General features: G+C 32.5%; 2 protein-coding genes across 4 annotated transcripts; one reads left to right on the top strand and one right to left on the bottom strand.

The window, feature by feature from the left end:
- The first annotated feature begins 12471 nt into the window (after positions 1-12471).
- Positions 12472-18221, top strand: LOC143073263 (ependymin-related protein 1-like). 3 transcript variants are annotated; one of them, XM_076248675.1, is made up of 5 exons: positions 12473-12655; positions 13641-13754; positions 15906-15981; positions 17414-17578; positions 18113-18221. In XM_076248675.1, the coding sequence occupies exons 1-5, from the start codon at positions 12524-12526 to the stop codon at positions 18202-18204; spliced, it is 579 nt and encodes a 192-aa protein (XP_076104790.1). In that variant the 5' UTR covers positions 12473-12523; the 3' UTR covers positions 18205-18221. The 3 variants fall into 3 exon arrangements, 2 of the variants coding, with proteins under 2 accessions (XP_076104791.1, XP_076104790.1); XM_076248676.1 differs by lacking the exon at positions 13641-13754 and having other exon boundaries at positions 12472-12655; XR_012977443.1 differs by lacking the exons at positions 15906-15981; positions 17414-17578; positions 18113-18221 and adding an exon at positions 14551-14683 and having other exon boundaries at positions 12472-12655.
- Positions 18222-20919: 2698 nt separating this feature from the next.
- Positions 20920-26096, bottom strand: LOC143073262 (uncharacterized). The gene is made up of 6 exons (XM_076248674.1): positions 25904-26096; positions 25437-25547; positions 24942-25017; positions 22668-22832; positions 22131-22213; positions 20920-21027 (listed from the first exon to the last, which is right to left on the bottom strand). The coding sequence occupies exons 1-6, from the start codon at positions 26036-26038 to the stop codon at positions 20980-20982; spliced, it is 618 nt and encodes a 205-aa protein (XP_076104789.1). The 5' UTR covers positions 26039-26096; the 3' UTR covers positions 20920-20979.
- Positions 26097-26516: the final 420 nt, after the last annotated feature.

The raw sequence follows: 26516 nt of genomic DNA, 5'->3' as shown, positions 1-26516 counted from the left end.
TACCATTTTTATGAAACAAATCAGGAGTAGTTGTTTAAAGGATAGTTCCAAGCTAGGGACAAAGAGTCCAATATGGCCAGAAGTCTGGCAAGATCAAAGTCCTGACAAGAATAATAACATGGCAGGTGGCGGTCTCGAGAGAAAGAGTTACGGAACTATAAGTAATTCTAACACATACCTGCCAACTTTTCAAAATGCCCATGGGGGTTTTAAGTGCAAGATGGCTATTCTAGTCCTACAAAACCTTCAATGGGGCCTTCAAATAAAGACAACAGTAGTATACCGCTGTTCAAAACTCGTAAATCTATGGACAAAAAACAAAATCGGGGTAACAAACTAAAACTGAGGGAAACGCATTAAGTACAGGAGGAGAACAACGACTCAACACGAAAATGTAACACACACAGCAACGGACTAAGCATTAGACAAAATCTGATGAGAATAAACTGATAACTAATATGACATCAAAACCAAATACATGAATTTGGAATAGAAAAGTACCGTGACATGTCTTATAGTAATGTGAATTCACACTCAAACACAGGAAAAAACAAATGAGACAACGGAAACACAACGCAAAAATGCAACACACAGAAACGAACTACATATATGATATAACAATGGCCATTTTCCTGACTTGGTACAGGACATTTTTAAAGAAAAAAATGATGGGTTGAACCTTGTTTTGTGGCATGCCAAACCTCGCACTTTAATGGCGTTATTAAATATAACATTAAAATGACAACATAATAATACAGGACTTTTAATACAAATAAATAGGAGAACGTATTAGACAAAGAAACACATGAATAATAGATAACAAAAGGCATCAGGTTTAAAATTCAATACGTCAAAACTGTGCCTCTTCCACACAAGACTTACCAGTGACGCCCAGATATAAACGTTCGAAAGTCAAAATAAGGGGTACAAAGTTGTACAGCTCTGAGGATCAAAAGTTGAAAAAGGTTGTGCCAAATACGGCTAATCTTTTCTGCTTGTGATAAGAACATCCTTATTATTTAGAACAATATATGCTATTGCAAACAGTAAATTTTATCAAATGAATATAAAAGATTCACATGATAAAACTGACGTCTTAACTAATTACAGAAAACAAAACCCGAATACATAATACATTGAAGACCAACACAGAAAATAGACACACCCGACTCAGTGACAAACCAGGCCTGAACGCAAAAAGTCATAACAATGACGTCACATACGAACTGGTGAAAAAGCACAATATTACGTCATGCAGACATTTGAATTTCTGAAACAGCACAAATATGACGTCATATTTGAAAAATTATGTCTAAAAAATAAGATAGAAATAGGATTGATTTAAGATTATAATAGAACTAAATACTGATATTACATTTAAACACATTGCACATTGCAATACTAATCAATAGCAATTAACTATATTATATATATGTCCGGTTTGTTTTGAATCTAACTTCAAACATAAAAATTGTACAGATTACGTTGAACAAAATCAAAATATATAATGACGCCAAAAATAAGCAACATTTTTATCGAACTTTGACGTCAGAATGTAAACGTCACACAGGTAGATATACAAAATAATTTTGTCATTCAAAGTATTTTCAAATTATAATAGAACAATAACATAATGGCATTATAATAGAAAATAACATAATGGCGGGATGTTTAAAAGTACAAAGCCACGTCATATTTACAAAAGCGCATTTTGACTACATAAAAACTCATATGTGACGATCGAATCAAAAACGTTAACAATGATAAGTTATGTACTAAATATAAAAAAAGAAGATGTGGTATGATTGCCAATGAGACAACTCTACACAAGAAACCAAAATGACACCGAAATTAACAAGTATAGGTCACCGTACAGCCTTCAACAATGACCAAAGCCCATACTGCATAGTCAGCTATAAGTTGATTTGCATGGAAGACCAAACATTCCGAACGATTTTACCAGTTAAAGATGATATAATCTATTTCTTTTGAATAAAATCATAAGCACATACATTTTGTGAACAATCAAGGTTTGTATGGCTGAAGATTGATTATTGTATTGAAATGAAATAAACAAAATATGTTTTTTGATGTGAATCCAGCTTATTTTATACCTCCCATTAGCATTACAATGCATTCAAATACCTTTTTAGAAGAAGATTGACAATCCTTCATTTTACATGCAACCATTTTCACTTACTGTTTTTTCTTAATACTTAGAAAACATACTTTTTGTTCTTTCACTTTTTTTCATTTTTTCTATCATTTGATAGAGAACATTATGAAAGCTGAAAAACATTTATGGTCTGGAGTGTACTTGTTTTCGGCATTTAACATAATCGTAATGTTAAATAAATAAATATACAATATTAGGTCAATGTCAGGAAAATATAAACTTTTTGTATGAGTCTGAGAAACTGGAGAAAGGCGACGTTCTGCCAAGCCCTTCCCCAGTTTTGCGCCGAGTACAAAAAAAGTTTACATTTTTATGACATTGACCTAATATTTTTTTATACTGCAACTTAATGTTAAATGAATGAAATGATAGCTTTTGTAATCGTAACACAAATCTCAAACCTATATTCATCCCTTAATGGACCGCTGAAACGTTGTGCACGATGTTCCTACAACACGACGTTACACTAAAAATGCGGCGTCAAAGAGGGTTTTTGACTTCGATTAATTTTTGCAAGTTTTATTCGGGTTTTTATATGTTGTTGGTTCATTCTGGTTCTGTGTTTTTTGTGATATCATTTTATCATAAATTACCTCAAGTTGTGGAAATCAATTTAATAATGTTTACCCTTAAAGTTATTTCATCTATAAATGCATTTACTGTCGCAAGTAATGTAGGATTGATTGATTGATTGTTGGTTTCTTTACTCCGCATTAGCATAAAAAAGGCTATATCGCGGCGAGTAATGTATAGGAAGCAAAAATGTGACGGAAGTACATGTACATACAGTTTTCCATAAATATTTTTTTTAAGATGTGCAAAACTTTTATCATAGGATGTTTAACTTTCATGTATATCATGTCATTGTAAAATTTCTATATCTTAATTCAACCCAAATACAAATATATCTGACACTCCGCAAGTAAATCGAAACATTTATACCCTTGGTTAATTTGAATAGAATTGTATTTTCCCTGGCACGCAATTTGTCGAAATACACCCCTTGAACCTTGGCTCGAGAATTATTTCCCAAGTCATCTAAAGTTTCTTGCTTAAATTGTTTTACTTCTGATATAGATTTTAAAAGATAGAAATCTACTCCTGAATTGTCCGTAAAAACGGATAATATAATCCCGGGTTTTATTAATTCAATGAAACGGTTTTCGTCGCTGTTTGGGATTAGTCTTTCAATTACATTCATTTTATGCACAAGTTTAAATTGACGAAAAGTTCCGTGTTCGCTAGTACGGGAATTATTTTCATCACGACATTTATCACATGAATAGCAGGACAAATTGCGAAGTAAAACATTCATTGGACTTGTATTAAGTCTTCAAATATTGGTGAATGCACCTCTGAAGTGACGACTTTAAATGATGTATTTCGTAGTACTTTCGCAATATAAATTAAAATTCGAATTTTACATTTAGAGGACTGTCTTTGTGTCTCCAATTTGTCTTTGCAAAAGTTGAACGAAGTTCATGTAATGAGATTTTTTTCCCTTTTACCATTATTTTAAATAAATCGTTAAAAGATATAAACGATTAATAAAAATTGCAAAATTTAACCTGTGTCAAATCTATGTCTCGGCCAGAGTCTTTAGCAACATGCACTATTCTTTTTTTTTTCGGCAGCCATAAACATCTTGTTTCCAAATTTCACCACACGATTTGTGTTAATTATCATGAACATTTAATTCAAACTTTTGCACATGTACGTTGGAAATGAGCGTTTTTCGGATTTTTCGACGTTTTCAGACGTTTGGACAAAATGGCTACCGTTTTGTAATGTGTTGAAGATTTTTATTCCTTTAAGACCCAAATATGTAGTTTATAAGTAAAGAATCTTTGCATTTTGTACTCTTCGTGTATCTAACTTTTGATTTGATCAATTATAAATAACTTATTGGAACGTCAGTTAAAAAATACGCGTAAACTACTTTGAAAAATGAAATATCAACTTGGACAAAATGGCTACCGCTTGAAAAACGACTGTGTAGAGAAGATTTTATAAAATCTGTAATATTTGAACTCACGAACAATGAGGCAAATATTTGTACTGTTGGTAGATGTTATTTTTTTCTTACTCTTTTTATTTATTTTCCGCTATATCTACTGATAAAATTCACTTTCAGTCGTTAAGTTCCCGAAAAACGTCGTTGGACATTTTTCGTATTCTTGCTTAATATGCAGCCACCGACTCAAATGAAATTTGGCAAAATAACGTCTTTAACAACACAAAGAACCGACACATGTCGTTGTTCATGCCATGTTTCCGGAAGATCAGAGAATAAAACATAGGATAACTATACATAAGAGTTAAACCAGTTTTTCATAAATGTAACGTTGTACATCCGTTTTTTCACATAGCTTTGTTATTTTAATCCTCAAATATACTGGATATTACTTAGTATATGATCAAGAGCTATAAAAACATAATTTAAAACATATATTGAATTTGTTTTAATAATGGTTCGTGTTTGCTAACATTTTTATTTTGTTTTGCGGAGGAAATTTCGAAGACTCTGTTTTAAATCCTAGGGGTTGTAGGAACAGCGTGCGTAACGTTTGATTGTGGAGAAAGTGTTTCATGATAAAATTGACTTTATGTCGAATATAGCTATGTTACTTTATTTAGATAATAAACACAACTTGTTGCAGTATAAATATAAAGCTTCATAACAGTATCAAACAATTGTTTGTAAAAAGATAGACAACTTTAATATTCATAAAGCATTTTTAAATGCATACACTATTCAGACAAACTTAGAAAATATTGAGAAAATCTTAGCAGGCGCCAAAAAAATATTTATTAACTATTAATTTATCAACCTCGTTAACCTTATGGGTTAGATAGTTAACCATGACCACACCCACATCATCGTCTAAAGTCAGCTTTTTTTTTTAGGTTTCTTTGTTTTTTCTCTTCGTTTTTAATAAATCTAAAACCATTTGATAGAAATGTTGAGTTGATTGTTTGACTTGTGACTGATCACATTTGTGTAATCTAGAGCTAGCTCAAAGTACGTTGATTTTGTTGAACGAGGAATACCGCTTTCTCAAAAGTTGCTATGAATCAATGAAATTGAGGTCATCACTCAAGAAATTTTACGGTCGCCATGAGCTGATTGACCATTATGACAAAAGGGTGTCAGAAATCATATCTGATATTCTTCCTCAGTCATAATAACCTTCCATTATTACCGAACTGAACAAAGAAACAACACGACGGGTGCCGTATACGGAACATGAAATGCTAACCCTTCCGGAGCACATGCCTTCACTCCCCGTTTTAGTGAAGTTCGTGTTGTTTCTTATTTATTATTTATAACTCTTGATGTATATGATCTTTGGTTTTGTGAGTCTTTGTTTACTCCATGGTTTTGATTGTTATTGTCTTGTATTTATGCAAATGACATATTTTTACTTTTCTTTTATTGTAATATTTTTAATCTTTCCATGATTCATATCACCAAGATAGTAACTGCTTCATAGAAAGAAAAATTGTTTATTCATTAAGGAATCTGCGACCATCTTGAACTTGCTGAAGAAAAATGTAAAATTGTTATTATGTTATCAAGCAAAGACCAAAGTGTTACTATTTCCATATTATGTGTTCAAGGTTTTATAAAAATTCTTCGTCATTTCGGGGCTTTTTATAACTAACTATATGGTATATACTTTGGCTGTACGATGACCTATAGTTGTTAATTTATGTTTTATTTGGTCGCTTTTGAAGATTTGTCTCATTGGCAATCACACCAGATCTTTTTATTTTCATATTGTGTGAACGTATAAATCTGCTCGTTTCGTCTTCAACATCCTTAGAAATCCTTATATCTAAATCAAATTTTGGTTAACATTGATTTATAGTTATGACCATATCAATGATAATTCAAATGAACGTGTTTGGAAATGAATGGGATCAAATCAAAACATATTATATCAGCTGTAATAAAATTAACGGTACCAATGTTCTTGCACAAGATGCGCATTTCGACAATACATGTCTCTTCAGTGATGCTCGTGGCCAAAATATTTGAAATCCAAAGCTTATATAAAAGATGAAGAGCTATAATCCAAAAGGTCCAAAAAGTATAGTCAAATCCGTGAAAGGAATCAGAGCTTTGCATGAGGGAGATACATTCCTTAATTTATAATAATTTCTATCATTTTGTAACAGCAAATTTTAATAACACAAAAAATCCGTATTTTCATGCCAGTACCGAAGTACTGGCTACTGGGCTGGTGATACCCTCGGGGACTAATAGTCCACCAGCAGAGGTATCGACCCAGTGGTAGTAATAAAATTAACGGTAAAATTAGCATGCATTACTTTGTATTAACGCTTGTTTGAAATTCCTCAATGTAGACAAATCGCGCGTCTGACGTATCAAATTATAAGCCTGGTACCTTTGATAACTATATTATAGTTTTACTCCTTCAAAATATATTTAACCTTTCAAAAAATAATATTGAGGTAAACTTATACTGGGAAAAATTACATTATTTGATATAAACATTCCCTACGACAGTACGAACTTCATGTTTTTGTTTCTCTTTCGTCTTTTTATTTGCTTTGAAGGAGGTTCGTCATCATACTCAATGCTTTTAGATAGGGATGATCCAGGTTCTCGTCACGGACTTCATAGCTGTCAGGAAATGCGACGGTTGGGCGGCAATAAACAAATGCAAAGTTTTTAGTAGCAAACCAAGTTTTCAGTCTTTGTAATATTTTCAGTGCCCAAATTTGAACGTAGGCTGTTCTATTTCTTAATGAACACGCTAGATTGTATCTCATAAGTCGTAATACTAGGTCATGACTTGGTGAATAATAGCTATGAAATACCATTTGGTCATTAAGAAGACCATACGACAGCTGTGGGTCAAGTTCAAAGAATAAAGCATTCTTCAGCATATATGATGTAATAATTTTGGGACTGCAATATGAGCCTGAATCACAGAAACTCCGCAAAGACTTTGTCAATTTATATGCATCTTTTACTTCTGTCATTAGCCGCATCAGTATACATCTCTCTACATTTAGGAACGACAGACGAGCAAATTCGCTCTTTCGGCAAATTACATGCCATTGATATTCCCTATGGCTAATAAAATGTGTAACCGGAGAGGGAATTAAGTTTTGGATTACGTCAGGTATGCGTTGTTTAACTATAACAGGTACTAAGTCGATACTTATGTTCAGATCTCGTGCTTCCAGTCCTATCCATTTTAATCGTAGGGGTGCTGTGAGAGAGCTCCCCACGACAAGGTTCGTTTGTATCCATTCTACAGATTTTGCAATTGGAAGAAAATTCCAATAAAATGGTGAATCTTTCCAAAAATCATTTGAATTCAGTACTGTATAAATGTAGGAATTAAATTTTTCGTAGATATTCCAGCTTAATGATTCCCCGGTATGTACAATGTCTGTAATATCGTCTCTTTTCTCGGTGATATCTTTTAATGTCACTTCATTTGCTTGCTCAAATGTATCGAAATAAAACCGAGGACTTAAATAGATTAAATGAAACTGAAAGTCAAATTCGTCAAGTGGTAGAATTTTTGTTTCCTCACTTATACTTCCTGCTAATTCTATCTTCGATTGAAAATTTTTATCGATTTCAGTCAAGTGCTCTGATATTTTATTAACCAACTTCTTGACATCTTCAAATATAGTGCGTTCAATGTTACTAATGACTAATGGTCCAACGTTATGATCATGCAGTAAAAGATCTACTAGCTTTTCCCCTTTTAAATCTTCTCTCTTTACATCTGTTGATTCACAGTGCACAGATTCTCTCTCATATAATATGGTACTTCCATTTGCCTTGCATGTCTCCAACGAATATGGCAGTTCATTTTCTTGTGGTTTCTTATTATTTGCCCACTTAAAATGCTGCTCCATAAATGCTGCATTAGTTAATATGTTTAACGAGTCGTAATCAAAAGGTGATTTCCCTTGGTAATCGATAACATTCATATCAAATCCGAAAACACCCATGCCATTCAATGCTGCAGTGTTGTTTTCAAATAAAGACAGGTGTTGGACACGCCTTCCATAATTATCTTGTGCATCTAAATCTTTCTTGTCTATGTTTTCAGATAACAATTTTAATACAGACAATTCCTCCTCCTCATTTCTTATCTTGTATTTTCTAGAAGGATGTAAAACAGAATAATGTAAACAAGTCCTGCCAAATGCATCTCTGACAAATGGTCGACCTCCTACATTCAAAAGAAACTTCAACAAACGTGTAAATCTAAACCAACTAGCAAAATGTAATATTGTACGACCATGCAAATCGGTTTGGTTAAGGTCAAGTCCATATTTGGATAATATTTCAACCTTGGTTATAATGTCTGTTTCCATTTTCTCTTTGTCCATTCGGTATATGGAATCAGAAAGGCCTCGAACCAACAGTCCGTGTATCGGAGGCAGCGGTAATGCACAACATGTTGTCGATAACTTAACCTTAGGAGAACATCTCTTCATGAACATTTTGAGTTCTTCAGGTGTCAAAAGTAATAATAATTTATGAAATGCTGTTACGATTCCTTGCGGTTCTGATATATTAATGTCTGCATTATGTTTAACTAACAGCAGCACTATATCTAGACTCGCATCACTTCCCTGTAAACAATGAGAGTATAACAAAGGTGTAAAGTCATCATCATCTCTGCAATTTGCATCTGCTCCGAAAGACAAAAACAAAGATAGTAGAGGAAGATTAGCTGTTTCCATGGCCCAAAGTAAAGGTCGGTGTTCACTGTCACCATTTGGGTCGGTATGATAAGTTTGTATAAGTTCCCGAGCAAATTCTATGATATCGGTTTGTGAAATATTGCCAACTTCATCACTTCCTCGAAGTCGACAAAGTTTACACAGAAAATGATTTCTGTAAGTGTTTACTTTCTGGCTAGTCTCATGTTTTGTCATTTCTAACCAACTTCTTATCTTATTGAGTTGATAGTATTGTCGGAGAAAACCTATTGTAAAGCATTTATTGTTCTGTTCTTGATCTGCATAGGGAATAATTTTTCGAAGAGGACTTTTACAAATGTTTTCGTACAAATTAATTTCAGACGCATATGGTAAAAGTAAGTTCCATATTTCATGTACAACTTTCTGATCAGCAGCAATATGCAGGACAGTTTTAAATCCTTTTATCCTTGTATTTACTAGTTTTTCTTTAGTATTGTCTTGTGATGATAGAAGTTTTTCTTTGCACCCCTCAGTATCATTTCGAGTAACTAATGAGGCGAACGCCTGTAGGTCTGTCTTTGTCGACATAGTTCTAGGTCAGAGAAGGAAAGTTAAAACCTAAAAGAACGCAAATGATTAAGTTTAGTGTTAATCATAAATTCAGATCGTCGTGTTTTCTTTTGCAATTATTTACGTGTTTCAACGAAAATTGCAGTTGCAAATCAGCATTTCCCGACATTAACAATTTAGAACAGAATGATATGTATTTGTATATAATTGAAAAGGTTAAGTTATTATACAATTTTATTTCATTCATTTCTCTCTATCCAGCTTGAAGAAAACTTACATCTTTATTTTGCTTGTAATTTTTACATCTAGGTGCATTTTGTATCTATTCATCACCTTAATGAAAACAATTAATGTATGTAGAATGATTATCATTTCAAGTGTAGCTGAATAGTGCCACTATTAATAATGTAAGAATAATTCAATTTTAATATATAGAGAAAACAAACTTACCATATAAACTTCGTATCGTATAAACATCCGTTTCAAATTCTTATAACAAGTATATATTTCCGGTATTGTGTATCTGGCACAATACATAACAAATGACTAAGTGCATGAGGCTGAGGATACTATATGTGTATAGACGTGTTTGTGTAAATTCACATTGCACATGTATATTTGAAATATCTTGAATATTTTGCAGTATGACATATCCACTTGAACATTTCGAAGAAGTTTCAAATATTTTCTTACACTTGTCCGTTTGACAAAATTATAATGCACACAACATAATTTTATTAAGGGAGCTACCATTTGATTTTTATGGGGGGGGGGGGGGCTAGGATGAAATTTGAAAAAAATAGGCAGGACAGGAGTTTTTAGTTAAAAAGAAGGCAGGATGAGAAACTTGTTAAAAAAAAAAGGCAGGATGACAATTTGTGTAAAAAAAAGTCAGGATAAACTAGTAAAAAAAAGGCAGGACCGAATAGAGTAAAAAAATAAAAAGACAGACAGAGATTACAACTAAAAAAAAAGCAGGACAATATTTTTCTTCCTAAGACCCCCATCCCCCACCCCACCACCCCCCCCCCCCCCCCCCCATATTTGCCCCTAATTGAAGCAAACGTTCTTTGTACAACTTCAATATACTCTATTGAAGAATTGCGACCCAATTGTTTCCTTTTTCATAAGGTTGAACACGAATGCATAGGTTTAATATGTCTTTGGTTATTTGTAGAAGGTGTTTATCCCACATCTACTCTTATCCTATTTTATATGGAAATTTAATGTTCATTTGGCTTGGACGGAAAATCTAGAAGCGATCATCGGGAACAGATACAAGAAAAGAGAAAGTACCCAGAAATTAAAACATTTCTAGGTATAGCTTCACTGTTGGTCATTTAATGATTTTGTTACACTCTTAAACGTTTAGATAAGGTTTTTGATTTTCAAATATTTTGTCTAGAGCATCACTAAAATGCACATTTGATATAGTACAATTGTTATCGCTAATGTATCGGATATAATATAGTAAAATATCAAAAATACCTGACTCCAAGGAAAATTCAAACGGAAAGTCTCATATCAAATGGTAATATCGAAAGCTCATACACATTGAACGAATGAAAAACATCTGTAAATTATGTCTACAAAGACACCTAAATGGTATATACTATTAAAAAAAAACACATCTGCAAAAATGAAAGACATATAAACACAAAAATTATCTAAGCATAAAAACACAACGGCGGGATGTATATAATTGAATAATTCTTAAGTTTACTATTTTTAAATTCTGAAGTTTACTATTTTTAAATTCTTAAGTTTACTATTTTTAAATTCTGAAGTTTACTATTTTTAAATTCTTAAGTTTACTATTTTAAAATTCTTAAGTTTAATATTTTTAAATTCTTAAGTTTGTCTACAGTTTTTCTAATACATGATTTTTGTGACTAAACTCACAATAGATACCAGGATTAAATTTTGTATATACGCCAGACGCGCGTTTTGTCTACACAAAACTCATCAGTGACGCACGAAATAAAGTAAGATGATGAAGAGCATGGAGGACCAAAATTCCCAAATACAGCTAATGTAATCCATTCCTGGGGTAGAAAAGCCTTAGTATTTCAAAAATTCAAAGTTTTCTTAACAGTTAGTTTTTAATTTGACCATATCAATGATAATTCATGTTAACACAGAATTAGTCCTGACAACTTGGCAGGTGATACCCTCAGGGGAAACAGATTTAGAATTTAGACAACAGTTAGTTGGTGTCATCTAATTTCTACAGGATTCAAGTGTTGGACATGCTACTGCAAATTGTAGTCATCTGTTCTACTCTTCTATTGTTTGTGGATAAAATAATCACCATGTAACTTTCTTTTGTAGAGGTGACTTTTAAAAGAAATATCTTTTGTCATCTTTTAATTTATCTCATTGTTTCAAAATAAAATGCAAGTTTCAGTTGTTTGTATACAAGTAAATATCTTGTAAACATAGCAACTATAGTCAAACACTTTACAGAAGGTCTGATGGCCTCTTATGTATTTGCAAGTGCATACAAACCTTGAACAGTTATTATTCAAATTCCAAGAATTGTGTCATTCTGTTTGCAAATTCCGAAGACGAAGAAGGTGTCAGACCACCAATTACTCTCTTAAATTTAGAACATATGTAAAAGTAGGCCTACTCTGACACAAAATAGTGCTTTTGGTGTCATTGTTTACTTAAACTAACCAAAACATTTGCAGAAATTAAGTTTTTGGTGAAAGAGAAATATATTTAGAGCTCTATAGTATATTAGTTTAAGATAACCAGAAAACCAGAGATTTGGCATGTAGAAAGGTGATACATGTATAATTCTGGGTATTCCTGGTTTCTATGAAGTTTAATTTATGATAAAACATTAAGAATGTTGTGAAAATGCAAAATTTGGTTGAACAGATAGGAATTTTTAATTGGTGGTCTGACACCTAGAAAAAAAGTAAAATCCGAGATTATTGTTCAAGGTGAAAATCCGCACTGGTGCATGCTTTATCATGTTAATCAGTAGAAATTGATATGAACATGTTTACAATTACACTATTTATAAATCTTAAAGTTAACGAGACTGTGTTCAAAGAATTCGTAATGTTCCAGAACATCCTACTTCTGGCTTTACCTGCCTTAGTACTATCATGCTGTCCCCCGAAACAATGGAGGGGGACTGTATATATTGATTCAAATACAAAAACAGTTGATGGACATGAATACCATACGCAAGTTAGTTTTAATTAATTTTACAATATTCAAAATAAGATATTAGCGACATAAGAATGTCCTCACATTGTGTAGTTTGTTAAAAAAAAAAACAAAGGAGGGAGGAAATAGAAAACGTTTTCATTATTTATTCATTATTTATTTATACTTCACTGAGACCGCAAGACAACGTCATACATAACCAAAAAGAAAGCAACATATTTGGAAACATCTTCCGCGTAACTTATCATAAAGTAAAGATTTTATTGACATATGAGGTGATTTAAATAAGGTAATAAAGCAAACCCGCCTATCATGTTCATCCAAATTGAGTAAAACAAAGCACACTATACGTTTCCGATGTGTGGTTTTACTGATGGTGGTCTTTAACATAATATTTTTTGTTGATTCCTTAAATCACCAGCTTATAGCTCGTGTCTGTTGAATAAAATTCAGTTTTAAAAGTAGTCTTGTTTCAGAAGTGTCTTAACTTTCACAAATGATCATACTTTATTTCTATCGTCATTTTCTTTAGAGTCATATTTAAGGAAGTTCGCTACTCAGTTTCAACATAACAAGCTTTAAATAACACTAGTATATATTGATAGGGGATTAATAACGGAACAAAAAAAAAAAACCCAAAACAATGTGTGGGTTTTCGAGATATTAGCCATTGAAAATTTGGCGGGAAAATGTTCTATCTTGATTTTTCATAGCTTTATCTTTGACATATTTAAGTTCTCAAATATATTTAAAAAAAAAACAAAGATTTATATAAGACTTTTACAGGTGGCTAATAATCATACAATTCATGTAAAAGATTCATAAAAAGAAAAATGGGGGTCAATGGGCAAAGATTTTAAGGCATTCAAATGAATAAAACCAGAGGATTCCGAAAATCTTATAAAAATTCCAAAACGAACATCCTTAAATGTTTGTGCTGGTTATTCTATTTTTTATTTTTTTTAATATTTTAAGTTTAAATACATAAATCTGCCTTCTCGTACAGATGTCTCAGGACACAGTTGTCGATGAAACCATTCGGAAAGTTTATGTAAATAAAACTATAAGTCTTAATGGTGGACCTGAATATTTACAACAAGTTTATCAAGACTTTAGCACAGTAAGTTGTTGAAAACAAAACAATCAAAACGAAATAAAATACATGAATATATAAAAAGAAAATAGCATCATTCATAAGTGTATCAAAATTGACTAAAAGAAAGAACCATTAAGAGTTACCAAATAAATAGAGAAAATTTATGAAGACAGAGGTTTGTGTTTGGGATTATAGATGTTCGTCTTTAAGGTTGCTTATTATCTGGGATTTGGCCACTCGAAATGGCCAGTATTTTGCCCTAAAATATGAAAGTTGATTCTTTCAATCGTAGCAGCAGTTTGGAATTTGAAATTTATTAAAAATATTTTCTTGATGAAAATATTTACTATATTACATTTTTGAACTGTAGTTCGCGATCGGGTAAATATGATTTTTGCGAGGACATAATTTTTCGAAATTGTAGATGATTAAAAGATTTTAATGCAAAATCTAAAAACAAATAATTTCGGATTGGCCATCGGAGTTATACATATAAAAGAAATGTGGCATGATTGCCAATGAGACAACTATCTACAAAAGACAAAACCACACAGAGATTATTACTATAGTTCACCGTAAGACCTTCAACAATGTGTAAAACCCATTCCGCATAGTCAGCGATAAAAGGCCCCGAAATGACAAATGTAAAAGTTATAATTCAAACGAGAAACATAACATAAAGTATGTTTTCATGTTGTTACTATTAATTGTGAAAAATACAGAAGACATTTTGAAATGTATTAAAACATAATATCCCAAGTTGCATTAAAATGAAGTCTAAAAAAACACTACTTTTACTTATATTTTATTTATATTATAGGGTCTTCAGTATGTTATCAAAGGTGGTGCATGTTTTATATTATAGGGTCTTCAGTATGTTATCAAAGGTGGTGCATGTTTTATATTATAGGGTCTTCAGTATGTTATCAAAGGTGGTGCATGTTTTATATTATAGGGTCTTCAGTATGTTATCAAAGGTGGTGCATGTTTTATATTATAGGGTCTTCAGTATGTTATCAAAGGTGGTGCATGTTTTATATTATAGGGTCTTCAGTATGTTATCAAAGGTGGTGCATGTTTTATATTATAGGGTCTTCAGTATGTTATCAAAGGTGGTGCATGTTTTATATTATAGGGTCTTCAGTATGTTATCAAAGGTGGTGCATGTTTTATATTATAGGGTCTTCAGTATGTTATCAAAGGTGGTGCATGTTTTATATTATAGGGTTATTGCATGAATATTGGGGAATATTGTCCCGAGTAGAACTTTATATTGCACGAGCTTGCGAGTGCAATATATGTTCTACGAGGGACAATATTCCCCAATATTCATGCAATAACCCTTTTATTGTATAGCAATATAATATTTGAAAGTAAAAATTTGTTTAAACTAAGATTTTGTCGTTGATGACGTCATGAATTTTGAAGATTTATTGCACTAGTGCAATATTAGAATTTATTGCACGCTAACTTTTGGTTACTTTCTGTGGGGAATATTATATTGCTATACAATAATATAGGGTCTTCAGTATGTTATCAAAGGTGGTGCATGTTTTATATTATAGGGTCTTCAGTATGTTATCAAAGGTGGTGCATGTTTTATATTATAGGGTCTTCAGTATGTTATCAAAGGTGGTGCATGTTTTATATTATAGGGTCTTCAGTATGTTATCAAAGGTGGTGCATGTTTTATATTATAGGGTTATTGCATGAATATTGGGGAATATTGTCCCGAGTAGAACTTTATATTGCACGAGCTTGCGAGTGCAATATATGTTCTACGAGGGACAATATTCCCCAATATTCATGCAATAACCCTTTTATTGTATAGCAATATAATATTTGAAAGTAAAAATTTGTTTAAACTAAGATTTTGTCGTTGATGACGTCATGAATTTTGAAGATTTATTGCACTAGTGCAATATTAGAATTTATTGCACGCTAACTTTTGGTTACTTTCTGTGGGGAATATTATATTGCTATACAATAATATAGGGTCTTCAGTATGTTATCAAAGGTGGTGCATGTTTTATATTATAGGGTCTTCAGTATGTTATCAAAGGTGGTGCATGTTTTATATTATAGGGTCTTCAGTATGTTATCAAAGGTGGTGCATGTTTTATATTATAGGGTCTTCAGTATGTTATCAAAGGTGGTGCATGTTTTATATTATAGGGTCTTCAGTATGTTATCAAAGGTGGTGCATGTTTTACGATGAATGTATCGAGTTCTGAGCCAAGTTGTATACCAAGTAAGATAGTATAAGATGTCTTATTTGTCTGCCGACACGTTGTATACCAAGTAAGATAGTATAAGATGTCTTATTTGTCTGTCGACACGTTGTATACCAAGTAAGATAGTATAAGATGTCTTATTTGTCTGCCGACACGTTGTATACCAAGTAAGATAGTATAAGATGTCTTATTTGTCTGCCGACACGTTGTATACCAAGTAAGATAGTATAAGATGTCTTATTTGTCTGTCGACACGTTGTATACCAAGTAAGATAGTATAAGATGTCTTATTTGTCTGCCGACACGTTGTATACCAAGTAAGATAGTATAAGATGTCTTATTTGTCTGCCGACACGTTGTATACCAAGTAAGATAGTATAAGATGTCTTATTTGTCTGCCGACACGTTGTATACCAAGTAAGATAGTATAAGATGTCTTATTTGTCTGCCGACACGTTGTATACCAAGTAAGATAGTATAAGATGTCTTATTTGTCTGCCGACACGTTGTATACCAAGTAAGATAGTATAAGATGTCTTATTTGTCTGCCGACACGTTGTATACCAAGTAAGATAGTATAAGATGTCTTATTTGTCTGCCGACACGTTGTATACCAAGTAAGATAGTATAAGATGTCTTATGTGTCTGCCGACACGTTGTATACCAAGTAAGATAGTATAAGATGTCTTATTTGTCTGCCGACACGTTGTATACCAAGTAAGATAGTATAAGATGTCTTATTTGTCTGCCGACACGTTGTATACCAAGTAAGATAGTATAAGATGTCTTATTTGTTTGCCGACACGTTGTATAAGTGTTTGAATTCTCATAATTACATTATTCAGCACGTGAAAGAACAGTATTAGTTTTAAAACAGGTTGAATCCACCATTTCCTTCATAAGAAAATTACTGTTTAATTAATTACAAGTCAGGAATATAATGGTGACAGGTGGTTAAGGCCATTTCGCGTTTTTTTTCGCCCTTCATATTCTAATAGCGAAAACACGAAAACACGAAAACTATAGAATATGATGGGTGAAAACGCGAAATGGCCTTAACCGGCCACCATTGAAATACTGTATGACATTTGTTATTTATTCGTTTTATGTGTTTGAGCTTTTTATTTTGCCATTTACTTAGAAACTTTTCGTTATGAATTCTCGAAGTTCGGTATTTTTGTATTTTACTTTTATGAATTGTTGGTTTATAGGAGTTAAAATAATGAAATGCGGGATAAAGTGAGACAAGAGAGTGGAATCTGAGAGAAAGGATAAAAAAAAACATAAACACGGGATTTAGAAAATGAACATCCCTTGTAACCACTGATATGTGTATTATGTGATACTTTACAGAAAATCGTGCGAATCAACTACTAAATCAACATAAAGAAATCAGACTGTATTTTTTAATGGCTTTAAGTATAGCAACCGTTTCCTTGTTTGTTTTAGAAAACGCAGAAGTAGTTACAGAGTCTTTCATTGGATCCGGAAAGACAGCTCTGAAAGCTACAATGTACCATTTTACCAGAGATAACCTTAATGTGCATCTCACAATGGCAGACGATGGATGTATACCAGTAATGGTCGAAGGCAATGGTATTACACAAACAGGCGGTAAATTTAGCTTTTTATCTTAAAATAAACATTTTATGATAAATGTATTTATTTCAAAAATATTATCTGTCCTTTAGATATCTATAAAGAGTCAACTACAAGACCTGTGCGGTCATTTGGTATATACGAAATGCACAAATACACAGTACGCAGTCATCCCGTGTTGGGGGAGTACATTGCCGCTGTGTACGTTAGATTAAATCCTTGCAATAACTTTTTAATGATGTGCATTGTTTACTTGATGCTACCTCAACATATTTGGTAACAAAGTTCCACTCTAAAAATGATTGATTGATTAAAAATTTACATAAAAGGTATCCCTTATGCAATGTCAGAGACAAACAATTCTCTTGGAGCAACAAAACAAAACAATTCTGAGAATGGTGTAGGTCTGGTCCATTTGAGAACATAATGCAGAGATGCGTAAATTAGTGTAGTAGCTCACCAAACGATAATAGCTTTATATAGATGACAAACAAGTTTTTTTGTGTTTACTTTACCAACTCTATGACTACAAGTTTTTTTTACTTGCAGAAGATATGAAAATGGCTGCGGAATACATGGGAATAGTGGTGGCACCTATGAATGTTTCCATTTTTGATATTCCCTCAATCTGCATGAAATAAATTTACAAACTTTTTAATGTGTAACACTACAGATACTGAAAATATATTCAAAATTAAAGAAAAAAATGCAGCAAATTAATCTATAAATAAAAAAAAAACTATATATATTTATTTATTGATAGACTATATGTGTTTGTGTTTACATCAAACAATTTTTCATTCTCGTATGTAAACTATCGTAACTGAGCAAGTACTTTAAATTTCTTTTGACATAGTTTATCAGCACAGTACAGATATCGTTTCAAAAGATTCTTTAAGGTCACCCGTGTTAGTAAATTTTGAATAAACAAAGTTGAATCCCAGTACTGATTCTATAGCAATAATGTATGATGATTATTATAAGCTTTTGAAAACTCCTCAACTGCATTTTGTGAAGAAGAAAAAAACAACAAGCACTTGGTTCATATTCTTCATACTGTAAACAATGATATGGGAAATTATAATTGAAGTTCATCTAATGATTTTTTGTCTCGCCTTGATAGAATCAAAAGCAAGCCACAATCGAGACATATGTATGCTGTTTCCGGCGTGTGCGATGGTGGCGTCAACAATTTATTAGTTTGTGATTAGGTTAGTTTTTGGAGAACCACTAGTGGTAAGTTAATGATATTTGGTATGCAGTTGTACATATATTAGCATTGGTACATCTCATTTCCATGGAGATTATTTGGACCCACCCTCAGTCATAGCCTATTGACTTTGAAGCTCTGAAATATTTAACAAGTATCCACCCACCAGTTTCGGTATCCACCCACTATTACCCGACTGCACGATTACTACTTCTGGAGTTGGTTCACCATATATAAATTCATATTTTACAAGTGAAAGTTTGTGTGTATGCTAGTTTAAAGGAAACCACCTCTCATAAGTCAATGTTATTTGATATGCAGTTGATTAGCATTGGTACATCTCATTTCCATGAAGATCAAAATGACTAATATTCGAGACATTATTAATTGTACTTGTTTGGCTTTGTAACTATTTTGATATGAGCGTCACTGATGAGTCTTATGTAGACGAAACGCGCGTCTGGCGTACTAAATTATAATCCTGGTACCTTTTATAACCATTATTTCAATTACAAATGAATATTTGGATTGTTTTTATGTTGTTCGGCTGTGCTTTTTACGTGCTGATTTAGGTTGTTTTTCGTATTCGTTTTTACTCTGTAGTTAGTCACCACTTCGGTGTTAACATGTATATCTATCAAATAGTCATTTTTATAATTTTCTATTTGCAAAAGTATGGATTATTCTGAATATTAAGAATTGTCTTATCCCAGGCAGATAACCTTAGTCGTATTTGGCACTACATTTGAGGAATGTTTGGCCCTTAATGCTCTTCAACTTTCTACTTGTTTTGGCTTTCAAACTTTTTTATCTGAGTGTCGCTGATGAGTCTTATGTAGACGAAACGCGCGTCTGGCGTATTGAATTATAATCCTGGTACCTTTTGATAGCTATTATTTGTGTGTTTCTCTGTCCTGTATGTTTTCTGTATGTCCCATTTATTTGTATTGTAGTCCTGTCATGTAATGTTGTAATTTTAATGTTATATTTAACATTGTTATAAAGCGAGAGGTTTGGCTAGCTACAAAACCAGGTTAAATCCACCATTTTGTTCTTAAAATGTCCTGTACCAAGTCAGGAAAATGGCCATTGTTATATTATAGTTCGTTTCTTTGTCTGTTGCATTTATGTGTTGTGTTTCTGTTGTGTCGTTGTTGTCCTCTTATATTTAATGTGGCTCCCTCAGTTTTAGTTTGTAACCCGGATTTGGGTTTTTTCTCAACCGATTTATGAATTTCGAACAACAGTATACTACTTTTGCCTTTATTCAAAAATAAGTAACTCGAAAATAAATGACAACGCCATGGCTGAAAAACAGTCAAACAACAGTTCACAAAACACAAAATTGAAAACTTAAGCCTGAGCAACACGAATATACCCACAACAAACTGAGGGTGATCCCAAATGCTCCGGAAGGTAAAAAATAAATCCTGATTCATATATGGCATCCGTCGTTATGATCGTTTTGATCATGCAAGTGGTAACCCTGAAATAAGTCTAATTTAGTATGTCAGTTTCAACATTCGTTTGTGCAGCCGTGATACTGCCTGTTTTTTTCTTCAACCCAAGTTTTTAAATACCCATTTGTTTATTCTTCGACCCAAGTTTTTAATTACTCATTTGTTTATTCTTCGAACCAAGTTTTCAATTACTCATTTGTTTATTCTTCCCTTTTTTATATATCCGTTACTTATTTATACCAGCGGCGGAATTTTAATGAAAATCACAGTAAACCTGTTTCATTTGTACTCGAATGCTTTCTGGTTCCAACTTTTCCATGACAACACATGGACTCTGTCATATCAATACAAATGAAGGAGCTTGATCGATTTGCATAAGCTCTACTCACAGTTTATATCGTTAGATATTTTTAATCTTGATGAATAAGCAAAACAGAGCTCAAACAAAAAAGGAATATGTCTCTTGTTTTTGGCATCATACATAACTATCCTTTATTTTTCAGTAGCAAGTAAATGTCTTTAGTCCATTCATTAACAATTTTTTTCTCATTTTTTGAATAAGCACTAAATTGTTAGACTTGTTAGTGTCAAGAGTATAAACGAAATACCTACTGGTAGATGTTTAACTATCAAATGAACGTTTAATCAATTATTGCTACATTTTCCATGTAAATAATTCAATCATATAAAATGGTAAAAGATTTTATTGTACAAAAAGTAAAAAAGCAAACAAATGATAAAATTAGTTATCGTCTTCCAACTCCAATTCCAGCAAATGCAGGTACACTTGCACCCTGTAAAAGAAATAAAACGATTAAAAGTTACAATCCACAATTATTATAATTTACAAAATCAGATACCATCTCCCTTTCAAAAAATCAAACAATGCAGAAAGAAACCTAATGTGTTCCTCGTCTAGCTACAAATGTATCCAATATTAAAGATGTGGCATTTATTTTATCATGATTATTTGGAAATCAATGCAATTAGTTTCTCCTCCATGACAGCCTTGGACATTAAAACTTAATATTAGATTAAAAACACTGCTAGTGTTTAGTGTTTGGCTCAGGTTGACTGTCACTGTGCAACACAGTATAATGTAGAACTCTGCGTGAAAAAAACCCAGAGAAGTCTCTTTGTCAGAAATCAGTCAAACATTCACACATACTATCCACACAGATCTGTGTCCACACTTGTTATAATTTACAAAACAAAAATGACATACATATGGAAAACTGAAAATAGTGACCTATAATTGTTAACTTCTACGTTATTAGTCTCTAGAAGAGAGTTGTCTTACTGGAAATTCGATGATACCCCATCTTGGACTTTTTATTCTTATATTGTAAGCGTTGGAAATAAATAAACACGTGGTTGTGTTTTAAATATGTAACAATAAAACATGCCAATTCTGAGTTTAGTATGACGTCCATTATCACTGAACTAGTATACATATTTGTTTAGGGGCCAGCTGAAGGACGCCTCTGGGTGCGGGAGTTTCTCGCTGCATTGAAGATCCATTGGTGGTCTTCGGCTGTTGTCTGCTCTATGGTCGGGTTGCTGTTTTTTTGACACATTCCCCATTTCCATTCTCAATTTTAAATGACACTCATTTGTACATGTGATAGTAATATCTATAGAAGTGCCTTACTTTGTATACAACTTTTGTTGCTGCATCACCATTAGTATTGTTTCAAGTTTTAATTGTCACGTGGTTTGTATTAATTTCTTTGTTTGGGCGGATTAGTGCTCGTGAATCAGCCTAAATGCTCTTTACGTTGATACTGGCAGGGATATATGTATATTATTGAAATGATATGATAGAAAATTGTTGTATGCAATAAGCATAGTGGTTATAATTAGTTTCTCCAAAAAGAAAAACGAAAACACTACTTACACACTGAGCTGGTTCATTGAAGACTGACGTATCTGCAATACCTGGTGTTATTCCAAAAAACTCAACTGTCATTTGGAATCCACCTGAAATGTAAATATAGATTATCATTGGGCTTTATGGTATTTTGTTTATCTTATATCTTGTGTCACATATGGAGCAAGATTTACAGAGAACATGAGATCAACCACGGTTTTTGATGTGAAACGTATTGCTGAATTCTTTAGTTTTCTATGTTTTGTTTTGTATACTGTTGTTTGTCTTTTTACCGTTTTTAGTTTTTTTTGCAATCATAGCATTAATCATTTAATTATTCCGTCTGATGATAAGTTTGAATATAAATATGTCTTTAGTATCTCTCTTTTGTCTCTCTTTTATTTCAGTAAGGTTGAATACGTGTGCTGCATTCCTGTAGACTTATTATAATTTGTTTCTTAAAATGAAGATTATTCGTATACAGTTAGGTCCGTATCTTGTGTTTACAAATACAACATATAATTGAAACGCTGGGGTCAATATGTTAAAAGTATATAGATTTACCTCCATCCGCATTCTGACCCGCTGCTTCATATGCCATTGGTATACAACCGTCATCAGCCATGGTTATATAGGAAGTAGACATGCCAGTCACATATTTGTAAACTGTTGTCATGATCTTAGAGTTTCCAGCACCCATGTACGACTTCAATACTGCGGTAGCATTTTCTGAATAATAAAAGACAATAAGAATTTCAAGCATCAATGCTGCGAAAGCATTTTCTAAATAACAAAAGACGATTAAAAAAACAGACATGGTCGTGTGTCCTGAAGAATAACACACAAAACATACTTCATACTATGAATGTTATATAATGATGTATGATGTAATGTCGTTTTTCTTTAGTCTTCTTGTTCTTCGATTTATCACGAAAATTATACATTCGTATAGAATAAAAAATACGGAGCTGTACATTGATTGACAATGCGACAATATTCATAAAAAAAAAGAAAAGACAAAGATGTGAACAATACTATGTCTCCGTCTGGCCTTCAACAAAGAGCAAACCATTTGACCATATGCAGTGATCAACTTCCTTTCAATAATGTAACACAATTGTTACCGTCATCGAAAATATTGATAAAAATAACTTGCCTTATTATATTCGTATTAAACATAAAAAACACGACATCTATGTGTTTCAATAATTACAATTCATGGATTTCCATAGAAATGTTATGCGTTTGTTTTTAATTTCAGGCCATCAAAACAAATAAAGAAAAACATAACGTTCACCTCATTATAAATGATACATTCTTAGCTAACAAAATATAAAATATTTAAAAAGAGGAAAACACGGAACTGACTAATACGCCATGAGTTCATGTGTTTTTAGAGAACACTGAAGCTGTATCTTCGGTAAAGTTGCCTCTGGAATTTTGCTATTCCTTTATATTCCTTCTGATACGTATCCCCAGACGTTGCATTCTTATTGAACTTGGGAATTCGTGTAAAGGGCGAATTTCCACTTGCCACAAAAACTGAACCAATTAACCCTTTCCCTTTCATGCATTTTAGACCTTTACTTATCGAAAATACTTTATCGAAGTTTAAATGAATACAGAATTCGCAGCAATGGTCATACACATGCCATGTTGGGCTCAAATGAAAGATAATTGGTAAAATATTTCAAAAAATAAAGTTTGAAGATAATTCGTCATTTTTTGGTTACGTGGTACATTTTCAAAAGTCACGTTACTGTTGGAGAAAAAGTGAAAAAATACGAAATCCTTGGGCAAAAAGTCGTGCAGAGACATATTGGTGGGCTAATATGGTCAGGTTTTGATGGAAACACAATGCATCGAGTCTGTTGAAGCCATATAAGTTATCATAGTGGTATAAATAGACGCATAACGTGCTATAGACCTTGAAATATCGATGTCCGTAACATTCAAAATAATTGATTTTAGACGCTCTTTTTGTCCGATTTCAAACTTGGACCCTAGTTATTTGTCTAATTCATTTTCAATCAATCAGCAACCTAAACTTTGTTTTTACAAGGGAAAATTCATTGAATTACCAATGCTAGCTTGATCTGGGACACCTTTTTGAAATTGAAAGTAAACCTAACTATAGGAAATTATTTTTCCAACTCCGGCAGTGAGATTCGAACTCTCAATCTTAGCGCTTTGGGATAGATCAGCGTACCCCTGCGCCACTCAGTGGCATTGTAGTGAATTTATCGAAACCATGTTTTGTTACATCTATTTCAACTTTGCAAAAAAATATTCAGAATATTTTAGCGGTTTTTGTCTCTTTTCTCATAATATCTTTAAGAAATGACTTCAGATTTTTAGCGTAATTCAAGTTTGTGATTGCGCTGCTACACTAAAAATTACATTTGCAACTAGTGTACAAGTTAGAACTATTAGTTTAATACTATTCTTCAAAAACTCACTTCACAGTTATTGAAAGAAGACATATATCCTCTTACAAGAGCAGTTTTCTTTGCACTTCTTTTTGAGAATATCCCTCAAAATTCGAAGAAAAATGAATGGTTTTTACAGAAAAATTACACATCAGAAAGTGGCGACTTGTTTATTAACTAATAATGATAGAGATTTGATGCACATTAAATCACATTGCTGGTTATCAGAGGATTCATTTGAGCCCTTAACCACATCTGTACGTCAGCAATGGCGATTAAACAAGTCTAAATATCCCAAACAAATCTTGAAATTGGTTTCACCGGTAAGTTGTACCGGTGTGAAAGGGAGAGGGTTAAACTGTTATTAAGGATATTCAATCTAATGATAAAGTATTATTACACTACATACGTGGGATACATCCGGGTTCTACTGATGTTACACCCATCTTTTCACAGTTTCCATTCCGTGTTATATATTGAGTCGCCTGAAATTATATATAGATCTATAATTAAAAAAAACAACCTTTTCATATAAAACATAATATGTCAGACAAGCTGAAAAAGGCCAGGGCTAATTAAGTCCAAAAAACTATAACGTATTGAAAGGCTAATTGTGTTTTTTCCCGTGACGCCTTGAATCTGTTAAATGAACTTACGATTGTAAGACTTTTAAAAAATGACTACAGTGGTTGAGAAATCAATGAAAGCGAAATAGCCAAACTTCTTTGAATTTAAAGGTTTACACATTCGAGACCATTGTTAATTTGATTTCCCTTTAACCCCGTACATAGTCAGTCAGTTATAAACTTGAAGAAATACGGCATTTTATATTATTTAATTGAATTCAAGAAAAAAAAGATTTGTACAATTAACAAAAGTATAAACATTTGGACAAAGTTCTTACCGTGTTGTAATTCTGAAGGACATTTTGCATTACATTTGCCCCATCTACAACCATAGATTGTGCCACATATACCATTCTTCGGTCTGTGTCGACTGATACCTTCTGTTCTATCTAAAACCAAGCATAATACAAAAATCTTTTGTAAAATAAAAAGATCTATGAAAATTGTTTTACCCGTATGATTGCTATAGTAAATGTAATCCTTATTGAAAAGAAAAGTCATCAAGTCATAATTAAACCACACCTTCCTCAGTTACCGTTGCAAAATAACCGGAAAATTTAGTAGATATTTATAACTAAATAATTTTTAAAAGATAAGATTATCAATGATATTTTTAAACTTACCCTAAATACATGAATACTTAAAAGACAACTGTGTTACAACTTCTTATTTTTATAAGACATGTATGTGTGACAAAGTAACATTGTTTTGTAAAAACAGTTTTTTGAATTAAAGACATGCCAACCTCTGTATAATGTGTTTTGCCATCAGCTCCTGTAGAACCTAGAGCAGTATATTCAATCCCTTCCCATTGCTTTGGTGGACAGCACGCGAAGACAAATGTTGGAATTACAACTACAGCAAGAAACCCACACAACATTGTTATCGTTTATCAAGAAGGTTGTCGAAACGAGTAATGACCATCGGGTAATGGCCAACTGTTTTATATACCTTATATACAATGTATTAGGAACAATCACCTGATTTTGGGTTCCCACGTAGTTTAATTAGATAAGATAAACAAACAATAATACCAATAAACAAATCCATTAAAAGCTTGTGAAGACATGGAAAAGTAACTTTTACTACGGATAAACATGTACACGAGGACTTTGTTCTTTATCTGTGGGGTCAAAATACAGAATTAAATCAAATCCAGACAAAAACATAATACAATTTGAAAAAAAAGTGATTAAAAGCACCGTTCCTTGCAAGTTTTTTCGGGTCTTTTTTGTTGTCGTTTTAAGTATCTTATACGAAGCTCAAAATTATGAAGACGTCTGCTGTGCAGTTTCCTCTTTTCTGTGTATTTTTAATAATGAAATGATAACAATACAAGTAAATATGTTAAATGGGTG

Source organism: Mytilus galloprovincialis, chromosome 4 (assembly GCF_965363235.1).
Source record: "Mytilus galloprovincialis chromosome 4, xbMytGall1.hap1.1, whole genome shotgun sequence".
In the NCBI taxonomy this organism is placed as follows: Eukaryota; Metazoa; Mollusca; class Bivalvia; order Mytilida; family Mytilidae; genus Mytilus; species Mytilus galloprovincialis.
This window is presented reverse-complemented; position numbering and strand designations above follow the sequence as displayed.